Genomic DNA, 15992 nt, shown 5'->3' with positions numbered 1-15992 from the left:
TTGTAAATGTTGTTGCATCATGACGCTTGTGACAGACGAGCGTCATGTGAACCATCGCTACTGCTTAACACTGACTGCATACAATGCACCTCACTCACACACCTGATGATAATGAACACCCCCCCCCCCCCCCCCCCCCACACACACACACACACACACACACACACACACACACACACACACAAACAAACATGTTTTCATGGAGTTTATTGTTCATAATGACATCAGTGATTTGTATGAAACAAAGTCTTAACACAGAAACAGAGAGGAGAAGCTGTAGAGGTGAGTTTATCAACTATGAAGATGAAGAGAACTGAGAATAGAATGAATTATATCTTAAAGGTTGATAGAGAGTGAATTCTAAGTATCTTAGAGGTTGGATAGGCCTGCAAATAGGCCTGGATTATGTGAACAGAGTTGATAGACAGAGTTGTCAAACAATAATCAACTCTTTGTTGATTTGTGTGTGTGTGTGTGTGTGTGTGTGTGTGTGTGTGTGTGTGTGTGTGTGTGTGTGTGTGTGTTGTTGCTGAAACGTGATTATTTTTTTCCAATCCAATCCACTTTATTTATAGAGCACATTTAAAAACAACAGTGTTGAACCAAAGTGCTGTACACTCAGTAACAAAATACTAAAATAAACAAGAGAACACACACAATAAACAGGACAACATTAGACACAATGCCTGGAGGAAAACAGCAGCTTCTCAATCTGCATGTTCAAACGCCAAGGAGAACAAAGTGAGTTTTCAAACGTGATTTAAACACAGGCAGGGTTTGAGACACTCTAACATGGGGTGGAAGCTCCTTCCACAGTGTGGCGCTACGGAGGAAAATGATCTATCTCCCCGGGTCTTCAGCTTCGTTGCTGAGACCTTAAGGAGTGACTGGTCAGCCGACCCCCTTGTTATTGGGAGGTAGAAGTTCCGTTATGTACAATGGTGCCAGTCCATTTAAAGACTTAAAGACAAACATTAAAGTCTTAAACTGAATCCTGTAACGAACAGGGAGCCAGACAGTGTAGGGAGGCAAGAATCAGGGAGATGTGATCATATTTCCGTGCAGTGGTCATCGATATGTCCCCACATGGACAAATCTGTCCATGGCAAAGACTTGTCCTTGTCCGTGGCAAATGTTAAGCGTTTGTTTTTACATAACATTATAATGTTCTTATTTTGATCATAAGACCCAATAACTGCATGTCAGTCTCCAGGTTTTCTTCAGAATATGTATGACTCTGATTTACTATGACACTATGGCACATTAGGAGTCCACTGGTACAGACTTTATAGACTTTTCAAGGACCCCCATAACTCTGAGAGTGTACCAATGGAACCACTGGTACACTCTCAGACCACCATGTGTTTCTGGTAATATTATCGTCCGCTCATTTGTATGTTCGTGGCAAAAATATAATTTGAACAAAAATGTCCACCACAAGCCAGCATGGTGATGATGACCCCTGCTTCCGTGGCCCTGTTAAGAGGCGAGCGGCTGCGTTTTGGACTAACGTAGTCGTGACAAGCAGGCTGAGCTAATGCCAACCTAGAGTGCATTACAGTAGTCGAGTCGGGTTGAGATAAAAGCATGGATAAGACGTTGGACGTGGATTTAACAACATAGTTGATCTGTTTGTCAAACTTAAAATCGTTGTCCAATTTGACACCAAGCTTAGTGACCACCGGTTTTAGAAATGGCTGCAGGGGGGCCCAGATCCAGAGAGGAGGGTCTGAACACCATGACCTCTGTTTTACTTTCATTAAAGGTAAGGAGGTTTCGGGCCATCCATGATTTTATGTCCTTCAGACAGTCCAGCAGTGTGTTCAGGGAGGTGGTGTTATTTCTCTTCAGGGGCATGTAGATCTGCGAGTCATCTGCATAGAAGTGGTAGAGAATGCCATGCTTTTTAGAAATCAAACCCAGAGGGAGGAGGAGGTACAGGGAGAAAAGGATGGGGCCAACTCACAGGCACAAATGAGTCTTGTGAGTCATGAGACACGGTCATTCTACAGGGTTTTCCTGTCATTGCTTCAACATACTTCAACATGCTTCAAATACAAAAAACACTGTATAAACAATCCCCGGACCCCACTTTGAGAACCAATGCTCTATAGAGCAGACCTCTAAAAGCGCTTTCTCTTCTGCCCGTAGGGGGCGCTACAAACACGAACAGTTGCACCATCGGTCGTACAGACTCTTATTCCCCTGGCAGCTTCCTCTTGTCCTGACGGCTGCAACCCACGACTGACACAGCCCTGGGTAGGCAACCCGGCCTGGCGGGGATCTGCGCTCAGAGCAGCACACCTTTCTAATTATGTTTGTTTGTTTGTTTGGCCGTTTAAAAACCAGCCAATCACTGAGCATGGATAGCCAATCACTTGAGCGTCCTGACTCCTGGCTGGAGGTTATCCAATCACTTGAGCGTCCTGGTTTGGGGGATAGCCAATCAGTGACCCTCCTAGCTGGAGGACAGCCAATCACTGAGCGCCCTGGCTGGACGACAGGAATGCAAACACAGTTCATCCTCAGAGCTGGACCGAAGACCAGACATCATCCTGGACAGCATGAAGCGTTCTGATTGGTTGACGTCATCCTGACAGCAGGACAGCAGCGTTCTGATTGGATGATACTCCATCATGATTCTGAAAGGTTCAAAAAGAATGTTTTAGATATAGTTCTTTCTCTTGTTAATATTGGGATCAAGTGGTCTATTTATTTATTCATTTATTTTCCCCGGCCGGCGCTGGTCTAGCGCCTCACCGTTTCCCATTGTGTCGCCCAATCGTGGTTGTTATTGGCTGCATGCTTGACTCTCACGGCAGTGACCGTTCTGTTACTTTACGTTCTGCTATAGCTGCTCCCAGACAAGCTAATACACAACACATAGTTGTTCTTTGTAAAGTGGCTGTGGGTGTGAAAGAAGGGGGGCTCGGGTTGCAAGAATCAAGTGTTGTTATGATAGACCAGTGTTGATTTTGACAGAATTTTTTTATTTAGTTTTAGTCACATTTTAGTCATCTTAAATGTTTTAGATTTTGTCTAGTTTTAGTTGATTAAATATCATAAGATTATAGTCGACTAAATCTACAGTTGATTTAGTCGACTAAAATGCATGTTGGCGGTGCCTTGATGGCGTTGTAATGCCTGATTTTACACTTATTTGCATGCTGAAAATAGCAGATCTACAAGCTCACAACATGTCGCAGCGTGACGCGGTGTGAGCTTGTAGATCTGCTATTTTCAGAGCACAGCACCCGAGCTCAACCAAACATAAAACAAATTGTCTTTTAGTTCTACTGGATCTCTTCTCCACTAGCCCCTCACTAACATTTTAGTCTAGTTTTTATTTGTTGAAGAAATTGTATATTTAGTTATAGATTTAGTCATCATAGCTTAGTTTTTATTTTGTTTTTATTTCCTTTTCGTCAGTGAATAAAGGTAGTCGACCAACATTTTTCGTAATAGTTTTAGTCGACTAAATCAACACTGTGATTGACCAGGGATCAGATTACTGCATGCAGCCAATATATATGGTTTAACAAAGTTGTTGGATTCCTTATTAATGCAGGTGAAAACATGCAATTTCTCTTATTGTAGGCTAGGTTGCTACAGCATGGAGTAACGGCAGCCTATAGCTGACATCTCGCAGACTGTAAGACTTTTTCCCTCATGCCGGCGAGGCTGTATACTAACTGTTGGCACGGTGCATGTTGAGCACGGTGTAGAGGTTGCATACTAACTGTTGGCACGGTGCATGTTGAGCACGGTGTAGAGGTTCCATACTAACTGTTGGCACGGTGCATGTTGAGCACGGTGTAGAGGTTGCATACTAACTGTTGGCACGGTGCATGTTGAGCACGGTGTAGAGGTTCCATACTAACTGTTGGCACGGTGCATGTTGAGCACGGTGTAGAGGCTGTATACTAACTGTTGGCACGGTGCATGTTGAGCACGGTGTAGAGGTTCCATACTAACTGTTGGCACGGTGCATGTTGAGCACGGTGTAGAGGCTGTATACTAACTGTTGGCACGGTGCATGTTGAGCACGGCGTAGCGGCGTTTGCGTTCCTCCTGGATGTACGCCAGCATGAAGTCTCGTCCGAACATCTCCCTGTCGTCCTCCTCCTCCTCCTCTTCCTCACCGCCGCTCTTCTTCTTCACCAGAGGAGGCAGGTCTACGTTCATGGTCAGAGGATTGTCCCGGAAGTTCACAAAGCTGTCAATTAAAAACAATGAACCAGATAAGAAACCTCTGTGAAGCCTGCGGCTCCATGGATACTGTTTTATTTGTGTTCATATAAAACAGTGTTTCTCAAAGTAGCGTCTTAGCTTGTAGACTAGATAGGTAGGTAGGTAGGTAGGTAGGTAGGTAGGTAGGGTTGGTAGTGCTAACCTGAGTTGGGTCATTCCCTCCATGAGTTTAGGTAGTATATTAGTGGTATAGTATATAGTATGGTATAATAACCTGAGTTGGGTCATTCCCTCCATGAGTTTAGGGATGTCAGTCAGTTTGTTTCTGCTGAGGACCAGAGTGGTGAGGTTGAACATTCTGCTGATGTTCTCTGGAAGACTCTCCAGTTCATTCCTCTGGAGCCACAGAGCGTTGACATGTTCCATCCTTTAATACAACATTAATATATATATAATTATTACTAATAATATTATTATTATCATTATTATCATTACACAGAGCGTTGACATGTTCCATCCTTTAACACAACATTAATATATATATAATTATATATTCTATGATGAAAGAGCAAGTTAAAATGTGAATATCTTTCCGTGGTTTTGTCTGCTCCGAGGACGCTATTGTTAAAGGAGACACACCATGAATTAAAAAAAAATATTTGATATTTAATATCATATGGTGTATGTCCCTCAAACCATTTTCAAAAGGTTTGAGCCTAAATCAACACTCAGATATACTCATCCCAAGTCAATTCTCTCAGGCTTATAAAGCACTTTCAGCTGCAATACCAAAACATCCTGTTGGGCAGAGGGGTGCTACTGAGCAATTCTGTCTGTCAAAATACATGGGCAGAAAGTTTCGTGATGAAAGCAAACTTGCCATTCTGAGATGGCCTGTTCAGACACGCCCATTCTGAAAATCTCTGAAATGAGAATGAATGACTGAATGTTAAAAAAATATATTTTTTGGGGTACAAGAGACACTGGGGAGCCCAAAAAATACCAAAAAAATAAAAAAAAGTGAAATTCATGGTGTGTCTCCTTTAAAATGAGTTTAGGTTTGTTTTCAGTGAGAAGGAGAGTGCAGGCAGTACATCCCGCCCACTACATTTGATTGGGTAAAGCGCGGCCTGCTTCCTGATTTGAAGGCACGCCCACTTGTAGGTCAGTGCGTACACGTTATGACGAACCCCCCCGACAGATTCAAGCGGAGAGCAGAATCTGTTCTTGAGAGATTACAGTGCTACAGACCTGTGGATGTCTTCAGGCAGGGACTGAAGTCTGTTTCCTCCCATGTCCAGCCACTCCAGAGCGGGCAGATCCACCACACTGTCTGGGATGAAGGTGAACTGGTTCATGGACAGATCCAGGTGGGTCAGCTTCTTCAGCTTACTGAGCTGCAACAACAACCACACAGGATTAGAGGTCAGGGGTCGACGGATCATTAGAGACACATGAATGAGCCTCTATAGTCTTCCTGGGGGTCCAGGGTTAAGGTCAGTGTTATGTGCATTCACACGACTAGCAAGTGACAAGTACAGTAAATATAAAGGCTTGAGTTAAAAACAACAGAGAACTGTTTAAAGAATGAGTTGTTCCACTTCCTCCATTACAAACAGGAATTGTGTGGAGAGAGAAGGTGAAACTAAAACATGATTTATGTTTCACTGCATCACTGAATGTTGAAGTCACACAGTCACAAAATGTGGGCCGACAGTTTGTGTGTTCATTGAACATGTGTGAACCCAGCATTAGGGCTGAGGTCAGGTTAGGCATAACGTGCGAGACGACATGGAGCAAGCGAGAGAAACGTTAACGTATGGTCTAACATTGCAGATAAGCTTAAGGGCTTGATTGAGGCTGTGCACAGGTAGCTTTGCACAGGTACAGTATACATGGTGTTTGGCCATTGCTTTTCGTGGCATCGTTGGTTCCTGGGAGGGGTGGGTGGGTCTGCTTATCATTTTCTTTTCTTGAACCTTTGTGTTGTTTCGAAGTTGTGTATGTATATGTAGCTTGTAATTGTTTAGTTTTTGATTAGTTAGTTCATGATGCATCTATGTGTTCTGGCATAATTGTATTGCTGATATTTTGCTGATATGATGAATAAAAACAATCGATAACAAAAAAGTAAGGCATAACGTCGCTATTAGGTGCAATTCTGAGGTCAGGGTTGAGGTCAGGGTTAGGATCAGGGTTATGGTCAAGGTCAATGTTAGGGTGAAGATCTGAGGGGTTTTGGCTGAGGTTCAGGTTCGGGTTTAGAGGTTTTCTCTCACAGGTAACAGGTCCCCCTGTTACCTGTGAGAGGTCACAAAGGTTTTGGTTGGGGGTTAAAGGTCAGAGGTTACCTGTGCTGGCAGGTCACAGAGGTTGCGGTTCATGGCCAGCTCCAGTCTCTCCAGGTTCTCACAACATCCCAGCTCCTCTGGCACCGTGTGAACCCTGTTATAACTGACCAGGAGATCCCTGAGACGAACACACTGACCTGTTACCATGACAACACATAACAACATGTTACTGAGACGTACACACTGACCTGTTACCATGACAACACATAACAACATGTTACTGAGACGTACACACTGACCTGTTACCATGACAACACATAACAACATGTTACTGAGACGTACACACTGACCTGTTACCATGACAACACATAACAACATGTTACTGAGACGAACACACTGACCTGTTACCATGACAACACATAACAACATGTTACTGAGACGTACACACTGACCTGTCACCATGACAACACATAACAACATGTTACTGAGACGTACACACTGACTGACCTGTTACCATGACAACACATAACAACATGTTACTGAGACGTACACACTGACCTGTCACCATGACAACACATAACATGTTACTGAGACGTACACACTGACCTGTTACCATGACAACACATACATGTTACTGAGACGTACACACTGACCTGTTACCATGACAACACATAACAACATGTTACTGAGACGTACACACTGACCTGTTACCATGACAACACATAACAACATGTTACTGAGACGTACACACTGACCTGTTACCATGACAACACATAACAACATGTTACTGAGACGTACACACTGACTGACCTGTTACCATGACAACACATAACATGACGTACACACTGACCTGTTACCATGACAACACATAACATGTTACTGAGACGTACACACTGACCTGTCACCATGACAACACATAACAACATGAGTCCTAGTGGTCAAAAGGAAACCAGCTCGCTAGTTTCTCCCTGGGGATCTCAGTGATGGAATGCTAATAAGATGCTACCACCTCACCTATCTCCCTGGGGGGGGGGGTCATCCCTATGTTCCCCGGGTTCTATGTTCCCCCACTAAGGTTAGGGTTAAGGTTTAGGTTTAGGTTTAGGCCCTATGTTCCTCGCTCTCCTTAGGAAAGTATCTCAGTGATGTTTTAGTACCATAATGCTAATAAGATGCTAATAAGATGCTACCATCTCACCTATCTCCCTGGGGGGGTCATCCCTATGTTCCCCGGGTTCTATGTTCCCCCACTAAGGTTAGGGTTTAGGTTTAGGCCCTATGTTCCTCGCTCTCCTTAGGAAAGTATCTCAGTGATGTTTTAGGACCATAATGCTAATAAGCAAGGGATAATGCATGGGGAGGTAGTCATTATTGAAATTTAAAGCCCGACAGGGCGATTAACCACCGAGGCGCAGCCGAGGTGGTTAATCGCCCTGAAGGGCTTTAAATTTCAATAATGACTACCTCCCCATGCATTATCCCGCTTATTACACGGCTACTTAATAAATACATAAATACATTTACCCAAAAGTAACAACAAAACGAAGTATTTCCTTGCTTACGGCAATGAAAGTATTCCATAAGTATTGGGCTGGGCGGACAAGTTCGCCTCGCAAAAACAAATGACGAAATGGAAAAAAACTCGCCCCAAAACACACTCGCCCCCAATTCTATTTACTGCCGATTTGCCTGTAATACCGCCGGATTTGCCCCGGGGCGACTGTGTTTTGGGGCGAGCGTTTTGGTATTCCCCCGTTGTTGTGCCACGATAAACAAGGAAGCGCAGTGGATCAAATAGAATGACTTCTCGGTTATTGCATCGTCTATTTCTCACTTCAAATGTTTTCAAAAACATTCTTGAGAGCAACGTTTAGTTGTAAATGACATTGTTTGTTTGTTTACATGGCTGTCATGTTGGATAAAGCATATAACCAAGCAGCACAGGTTGACATGAGCAGGTGTTCTGAGTCTCTGATTACACAGCGGTCCGTTATAGAGCTCATCGGTCATTATCCAGAAATAATGACCGATGACTGACCAATCAGAATCGAGCATTCAACCAAGCCGTGTAATAAGATGCTAATAAGATGCTAACATCTCACCTATCTCCCTGGGTATCTCGGTAATGGAGTTGTGGCTCAGATCCAGCACCATCAGACTACTGAACTTGGAGATGAAACTGGGGATGCTCTGCAGTCCGGTCCGGTGGATCTGCCACTCCTGGATTTGAACCAGGTGAACCAAGGCCTTGGGTAAAGTCTGCAGAAACACATCCACACAGTTGACAGCAAACGGTTGCCTGTACGACTCTCTGCCTTGCTCAAGAGCACCTCAGCACAACTTAACACGTTGTGGAGAGGCTGAGAGAACACTTTGCAGAACAGAATTTATTTCAATTACAGTTTTGGTTAAATCATTATTAGTAGAATGTTCTAAAACAAATCTTCACAATTTTATTTAAGGAACAAATGTGATGCAATCTAGTTTGATTACTTTCCTATTTATATTGTATATTTGTTATGAATTAAGGTGAAATTAACATATAAACCCCATGTTGTTTTTCAATCTCACCTGCTAAATCTGCTTTTATTATGTTGTTGACGATGTTGCTGTTAGTTAAAATAAATAAAACTAAAACAAAACAGAATGAAATGTATTCCTCATTTCATTACCTCCATCAGTGTTTGTTTGCTTGTTTGTTTGTTTGTAAACATGTTCATACTGTGATATGAGGGTTCCATAGATTACCTTCCATTCTTCTTTCTCAATCCTCAGCACCAGACGTCCATCTTCTGTCACAACCTTCTCATTCAGTTTGGCCAAAATGATACGATCCTCCCACACATGAGATAACCTATGAGACACGAGACAATATGAGACAATATGAGACATTATGAGACAATACGAGACATTATGAGACAATACGAGACATTATGAGACAATACGAGACATTATGAGACAATACGAGACATTATGAGACAATATGAGACATTATGAGACAATACGAGACATTATGAGACAATACGAGACATTATGAGACAATACGAGACATTATGAGACAATACGAGACATTATGAGACAATATGAGACATTATGAGACAATATGAGACATTATGAGAACCAGTGTTGATTTCGTCGACTAAAACTATGACGAAAAATGTTCGTCGACTACCTTTTTTCGCGGACAAAAACTAAGCCAGCCTACAATGACTAAAACTATTACTAAATATATTGACAATTTCGATATATTGCGTTGCAGTTGTGAGCTTGCAGATCGGCTATTTTCAGCATGCAACCAAGTGTAAAATCAGTCATTACGACGCCATCAGGGCACCGCCACAATACATTGTATTAGACTAAATCAACTGTAGATTTAGTCGACTATAATCTTATGATATTTAGTCAAGTAAAACTAGATATAAAGTAAAGCATTTCAGATGACTAAAACATGAACTAAAAATAATTTTCATTCAAAAGACTATGACTAAAACTATCAGAATTTGCTGTCAAAATCAACACTGATAAGGACATTATGAGACAATATGAGACAACCTGAAACAATGAGGCAACATGAGACAATATGAGACGACACAAGACAATGAGGACACGAGACAATGAGGACATGAGACAATGAGGACACGAGACAATGAGGACATGAGACAATGAGGACATGAGACAATGAGGACATGAGACAATGAGGACATGAGACAATGAGGACACGAGACAATGAGGACACGAGACAATGAGGACACGAGACAATGAGGACATGAGACAATGAGGACACGAGACAATGAGGACATGAGACAATGAGGACACGAGACAATGAGGACACGAGACAATGAGGACATGAGACAATGAGGACACGAGACAATGAGGACACGAGACAATGAGGACACGAGACAATGAGGACATGAGACAATGAGGACACGAGACAATGAGGACACGAGACAATGAGGACATGAGACAATGAGGACATGAGACAATGAGGACATGAGACAATGAGGACACGAGACAATGAGGACACGAGACAATGAGGACACGAGACAATGAGGACACGAGACAATGAGGACACGAGACAATGAGGACACGAGACAATGAGGACATGAGACAATGAGGACATGAGACAATGAGGACACGAGACAATGAGGACATGAGACAATGAGGACATGAGACAAGATGAAACAATGAAACAACACCAGACAGCCTGAAGACAAGCTGAGGACGTGAGACAAGATGAAACAATGAGAAGGTGTAAAAAGTGAATCTTAGATCAATGAGCATGAGCCACAGAACACTGACTGATATCACTCACCTCCCTAAAGATGTTTTATCTCTCTGCTGTTTCTGTTTCTGGATGTCGTCTGTAGTTTTCTTTATTCTGGTTTCCCACAGAGCTCTGACGTTCCCCACAGAACCACAACACACTGCTGCTGCTGGCATACTGGTTCTACTGGAACCAGAACCAGAACATACTAGTTAGGCTGGTTATGAAGGTTCTAGAAGCAGATGTAAGGTGTTTATTCTTATTATTTTCTTTATTTAATGTTTGGCTTTGTATCCTTTTTTTCTCCCCAATTGAACCATCATGCCAATTAACTCCTCCCCACACACATTAGTGTGTTGTCACTCACTGCTGGCTCGCCTGCCAGTGAGGAGCCCCCACCGGGAGGATGTAGAGCCTCCGTCCTGCTCCCCCCCCACCCAATACGCTTCTGTTGGTAATCGCTGTCGTTATGAGCGACCTGCCAGCACACACCTGCTGAGAGGTGTGTGTCAGTCACAGGTGTGTTACTGGTACCTGAACATGGGTTCTGCAACTTTGTTGAGTTTGTGTTGATGCTCCAAGCAGCAACACTGACCTCATGGAAAGATGCCACGTTTGTCCCTTCAGGATAAGACCTGTGGTGCAACAGGGCAAGTGAAGCTGCTGTTCCGTTATGCAGATTACACATTATTTTGTGTCAGCCCTGGTACCATTTGCAGGCAGGTGTGTGTCAGTCACAGGTGTGTGTCAGTCACAGGTGTGTGACTGGTACCTGAGCATGGGTCCTGCAACTTTCCTGGACATCTATCTTTGGTACCGTTGTGCAAATCTTGCCTGTAAATCTCTGGAAGAAAACCTATGGTTCCTCAGTGAAGCTATAGGGTGAGGAACCGGTCTTCTTGGGTTGTTGTCTTCCTTTGACTTCACCAGTCTCACAGAACTTGGTCCTCAGTTTGTAAATGGTTCCAGGGCTGACACCAAATAATGATGTCACTCTGCATAACAGAACAGCAGCTTCACTTGGCCTATTGTACGGGTTTTATCCTGAAGGGACAAACGTGGCATTGTTACATGAGGGCAGTGATGCTGCTTGGAGCATCAACACAAACTCAACAAAGTAGCAGAACCCATGTTCAGGTACCAGTCACACACCTGTGACTGGCACACACCTGCTGGCAGGTGTGTGCCAGTCACAAAATGCTCAAAATGAGAGCGATTACCAACAGAAGCATATTGGGGGATCGTACTTTTACTCAAGTAAATTTAGAATTCCGGACTCTTACTTGTAACAGAGTATTTCTAGATTGCAGTATTGATACTTTTACTTAAGCAAAACATTTGCATACTTTTCCCACCACTGCGCACACAGTACAGTATACAGTAAGCAGAGTGCAGACCAGTCAGGTCTTATCTATGGATGCCTTTGTTATCTGTGGCTTCACCGCTTTACTGTGACACAATGAGTTAAACATAGTTTAGCAGATACACAATGAACCTATAGCGTGTGTGTGTGTGTGTGTGTGTGTGTGTGTGTGTGTGTGTGTGTGTGTGTGTGTGTGTGTGTGTGTGTGTGTGTGTGTGTGTGTGTCAGCTGTCTCAGATCCCAGCCACACACAGCAGGCTAGCTGAAAGTTCCACCTAAATATAAACAACTACAGTATATTCTACATCAAAGGGTCTTCAAGGTTTTTCAGGCCAAGGACCCCTTATAGTTGACAGACAGATGAAGCAGGGACCCCTTATAGCTGACAGACAGACAGATGAAGCAGGGACCCCCACTACATGTTGTATAACATCGTGCTGCAGATTAAACTATTTCATAGATTTCACAGATAGCTTCATGGACTTGTTTAACAGACACTATCATCATGTGTCAATTATGAAACATAAATAAAACACTATAAACACTAAACTGTTGACAGAATAAATTAAGATAAGTTAAACAAGTGACCAACAGGACCGCAATGCAAACAACTTCTTAACAACTTCAATCATACCAGTGTAGCCTACTGTTTGCAAACTGTTAATAAAGTGTTCAATCAATCAATCAATCAATCAATCAATCAATCAATCAAAAACCGTGTTATTCTGCAACATGTTCTAAAAGCTGGATCTGAACTGAGAGGATAAATAGTAACCTTAGATCAAGTCTCTGGTAGATGTATTTTATAGATTTTGACAGTTTTCTTTATCTATAAGAGAGTCCTAGCTCCGCCCCCCAGTTTGCCCTGAAATGTCACCAGTAAAGCCCGTATTTCTCCAAACATGTACAAATGCTAAATATAAGGTGTTTACCCGCTTGCAACAAATGTTAACTAGGTGTTTGAAGTATTTGTGTAATGTATTAGTCCATATTTTTCAATAAAGAAGTGTTTTAATCCCGTCTGTGGACGATTCTGTCTGAAGTTCCTAATGGGCTGTAGTTACAGAGCGCATCCGGTGAAAGCCGGTATTACACACAATGTAAACAGGAAGTAAACGAGGGAGAGAAAAAAATCGGCCACAGAAGGGATTAAAACACTTATTTATTGAAACATATGGACTAATACATTGTACAAATACTCCGGAAACCTAGTTAACATTTGGGACAAACGGGTAAACACCTTATATTTATCATTTGTACATGTTTGGAGAAATACGGGCTTTACTGGTGACAATTAAGAGCAAACTGGGGGGGTGGTCGCTAAGACTCGTAGAGATAACAAATACAAAATACAGAGTCTTGATCTATGGCTAGATAAATGGTAAATACATTCTACTCACCTCTTGTGTCAATTTTATGAAGCTATCTATGAAATCTATGATAAAAAAAACACAATGTTATACAATATGTAGTGGTGGTGGGGGAGTCTCTGCGGCGTCATCTCTCTCTCAGTAACGGGTCCTTGACCTGAAAAACCTTGCAGACCCCTGATATAAATGGTAAATAAATTCTGCTCACCTCTTGTGTCTTAGAGCTGCTCAACTCCATTCACAGAAAATGTCCCCCCCCCCACACACACACACACACACACATGGTAATGTGTTGTTAGTCATTGTGTTGTGTTATTAGTGTGTGTTGTAAATGAGTGTCAGTGTTGCTGGTGGAACAGCCTGGTTTCTCCTCTGTAACTCAACCCCCGGGAGGTTCTAACTTTAGACTGGAGTCACCAGGAACCCAGCTGTGTGTGTGTGTGTGTGTGTGTGTGTGTGTGTGTGTGTGTGTGTGTGTGTGTGTGTGTGTGTGTGTGTGTGCCTGTCAGCCTCTCACATGGTTCACTCCACATTCCAGGCCAGGACTGGTGCGGGTCACTGGGACAATGGAGCAGGTCACAGGGTGCATTATTATTATTATTGTTAGGCCGTAGCGCTGCACCAGTGCAAAGTCCTGTTGAAATGGCAAAGATTATTATTCTTATTCCTGATAATGAATATTTTTGCTATAACTTTTGAACGGTTTGTTGAACAGACTTGTGAGTCAAATCGATTGATTCGGTTGAGAGTCCTTGTCCTTCATTGGAGCTACATAGCCCCACCCCCTATTCTGATTGGTCGATATTCTATTCTATTCTGTCTGGCACTTAGACCATCTTTAAAGAGTATTGAATGTTTTCATCCCATAGAGGTAGTGTAGTTTTCCTAGACTGTAAATGTAATGCTACTATTGCCACCTAGATACAATGCAAACTACTTTTTTTTGTATGTGATGTTATTGTATAATTTCACACTAACTGATATTGTTGAGGAATGAATTATCTTATTTCTAGGTAAAGGTGATAATCTCTTCTTTGTAGGCCAAGCAGTAGTTTAGGTCATTTCAGATCATAAATATGAACAGCATTTATTTCTCCTGAGAAATTAAATAATCACTTTTTTCCCCCGCTTTTACATTATCATTTTTCTACATTTGTAGATTTTAGTAGAGTCAATTATTTTCAAGATATGTTTTATATGCCTATATTATGGTGAAGTGTGAGGGAGCCAAAGGGTCTTGTTCTGTTTTTAATCTTCTTATTTACTTAGACGATTCATTTATAAAGTATTGTTATTGTTGTTATGTTGGGTGTCCTGTACTCGTTTGTAAATTCGTCTGTATGTGGAAAAAATAAATAAATAAAAAAGAAGCAGATTATACACAGTATATTTCCTCTTTAAAAACCCTTCATCTACCTGCTGAATAAAAAACTAAATGGAATATTGCCTAGGTAAACAGTGACGCCTAGTGGAGGAATAGCTTCATTGCATTTTACCTGCAAACGATTCTGTTGTGAGTGAAATATTAATGACATTAAAAAAAATATTGTATTTATTCATTTATTTAGGGGGGCATGGATGGTTATAAGAATAACAAACAATAATAATAATAATAATATCAGAACTAGATCAGCTATTTTCACAACCCCCTCCTTTTTTATTTTGCCAATTTATGACAATGACTTTTTATTTTTTTAAACAGGGAAAACCAAAACCCACAGAGATTGAGGGTTTCATTGATTGATTGATTGATTGATTGATTGATTGATTGATTGATTGATTGATTGATTGATTGAATAGTTTATTTAGAAGTTTATAGAGAAAAAGCACAATGAAAGTACAGTTTAAATACAAGGTCAACTAAATAAGGATTAAAAAGCCTTGTTTCCATTGAGGTCCTTTGTACTCAATTCATAGTGACATTAAATGACAGTTTTACACTACTATGCAGAACGTCATATAAACAGTTTAGAAATGAAAAATAAGAAAAATAAAAATATTGTACAGTAAGCAGTTCGAGAAAAAGAAAGGCGGGGAGGGGGGGGGTTAGGTTATGACTTTAACAGGGGCCAGTTAAGAATTGCAGCCTCCTGAGTCCTGAAGGTACTCTTTTAGTTTTGAAGGAGAGTAGGGTTTTACGTACCATGATACAAACATAGTATTTAGTGTCTTCTACACTGTGTGCCTTGCAGTCACAGTCAAGGCAAAACAGTTCCCCAAGCCACCAGGGACGTCCTGGGCAGCGTGGTCTAATAGGAGAGTTACGACACTAGCATAGACTCCCACCGTAACAATGTAACGTAGAAACGCTCCCTTTATCCCAATGAAGAAGTTCCAATACTTGGAACTATATGGCGCGATCAAAGTGTGTTGTAATTCTTTCTTTCTATGTCTCTGGTCCTGGAGGCGGAAGTGTCGCCGCTCGCTGAAAAACACACAGAAGAAGAAGTGGGAGCGCTCGCTGATTGGCTGTTGATAGAGGCGTGAGTGTGTGTGACGTCACAGTGTCAGGA

General features: G+C 42.0%; 1 protein-coding gene across 1 annotated transcript; it reads right to left on the bottom strand.

Annotated features, from left to right (window-relative positions):
- Positions 1–2458: 2458 nt before the first annotated feature.
- Positions 2459–10922, bottom strand: lrrc39 (leucine rich repeat containing 39; the record flags this gene model as incomplete). The annotated part of the gene is made up of 10 exons (XM_084066263.1): positions 2459–2642; positions 3641–3692; positions 3788–3880; positions 4023–4216; positions 4466–4618; positions 5443–5588; positions 6543–6679; positions 8585–8741; positions 9231–9336; positions 10795–10922. 10 exons carry the CDS (start codon positions 10920–10922, stop codon positions 2459–2461), a joined length of 1350 nt encoding a protein of 449 aa, XP_083922389.1.
- Between the last annotated feature and the right edge of the window lie 5070 nt (positions 10923–15992).

This window comes from Gymnoscopelus microlampas, assembly GCF_963454915.1.
Source record: "Gymnoscopelus microlampas genome assembly, chromosome: 9".
In the NCBI taxonomy this organism is placed as follows: Eukaryota; Metazoa; Chordata; class Actinopteri; order Myctophiformes; family Myctophidae; genus Gymnoscopelus; species Gymnoscopelus microlampas.
Note: the sequence above shows the minus strand (reverse complement) of the source record. Positions and strands in the feature narration are given on the sequence as shown.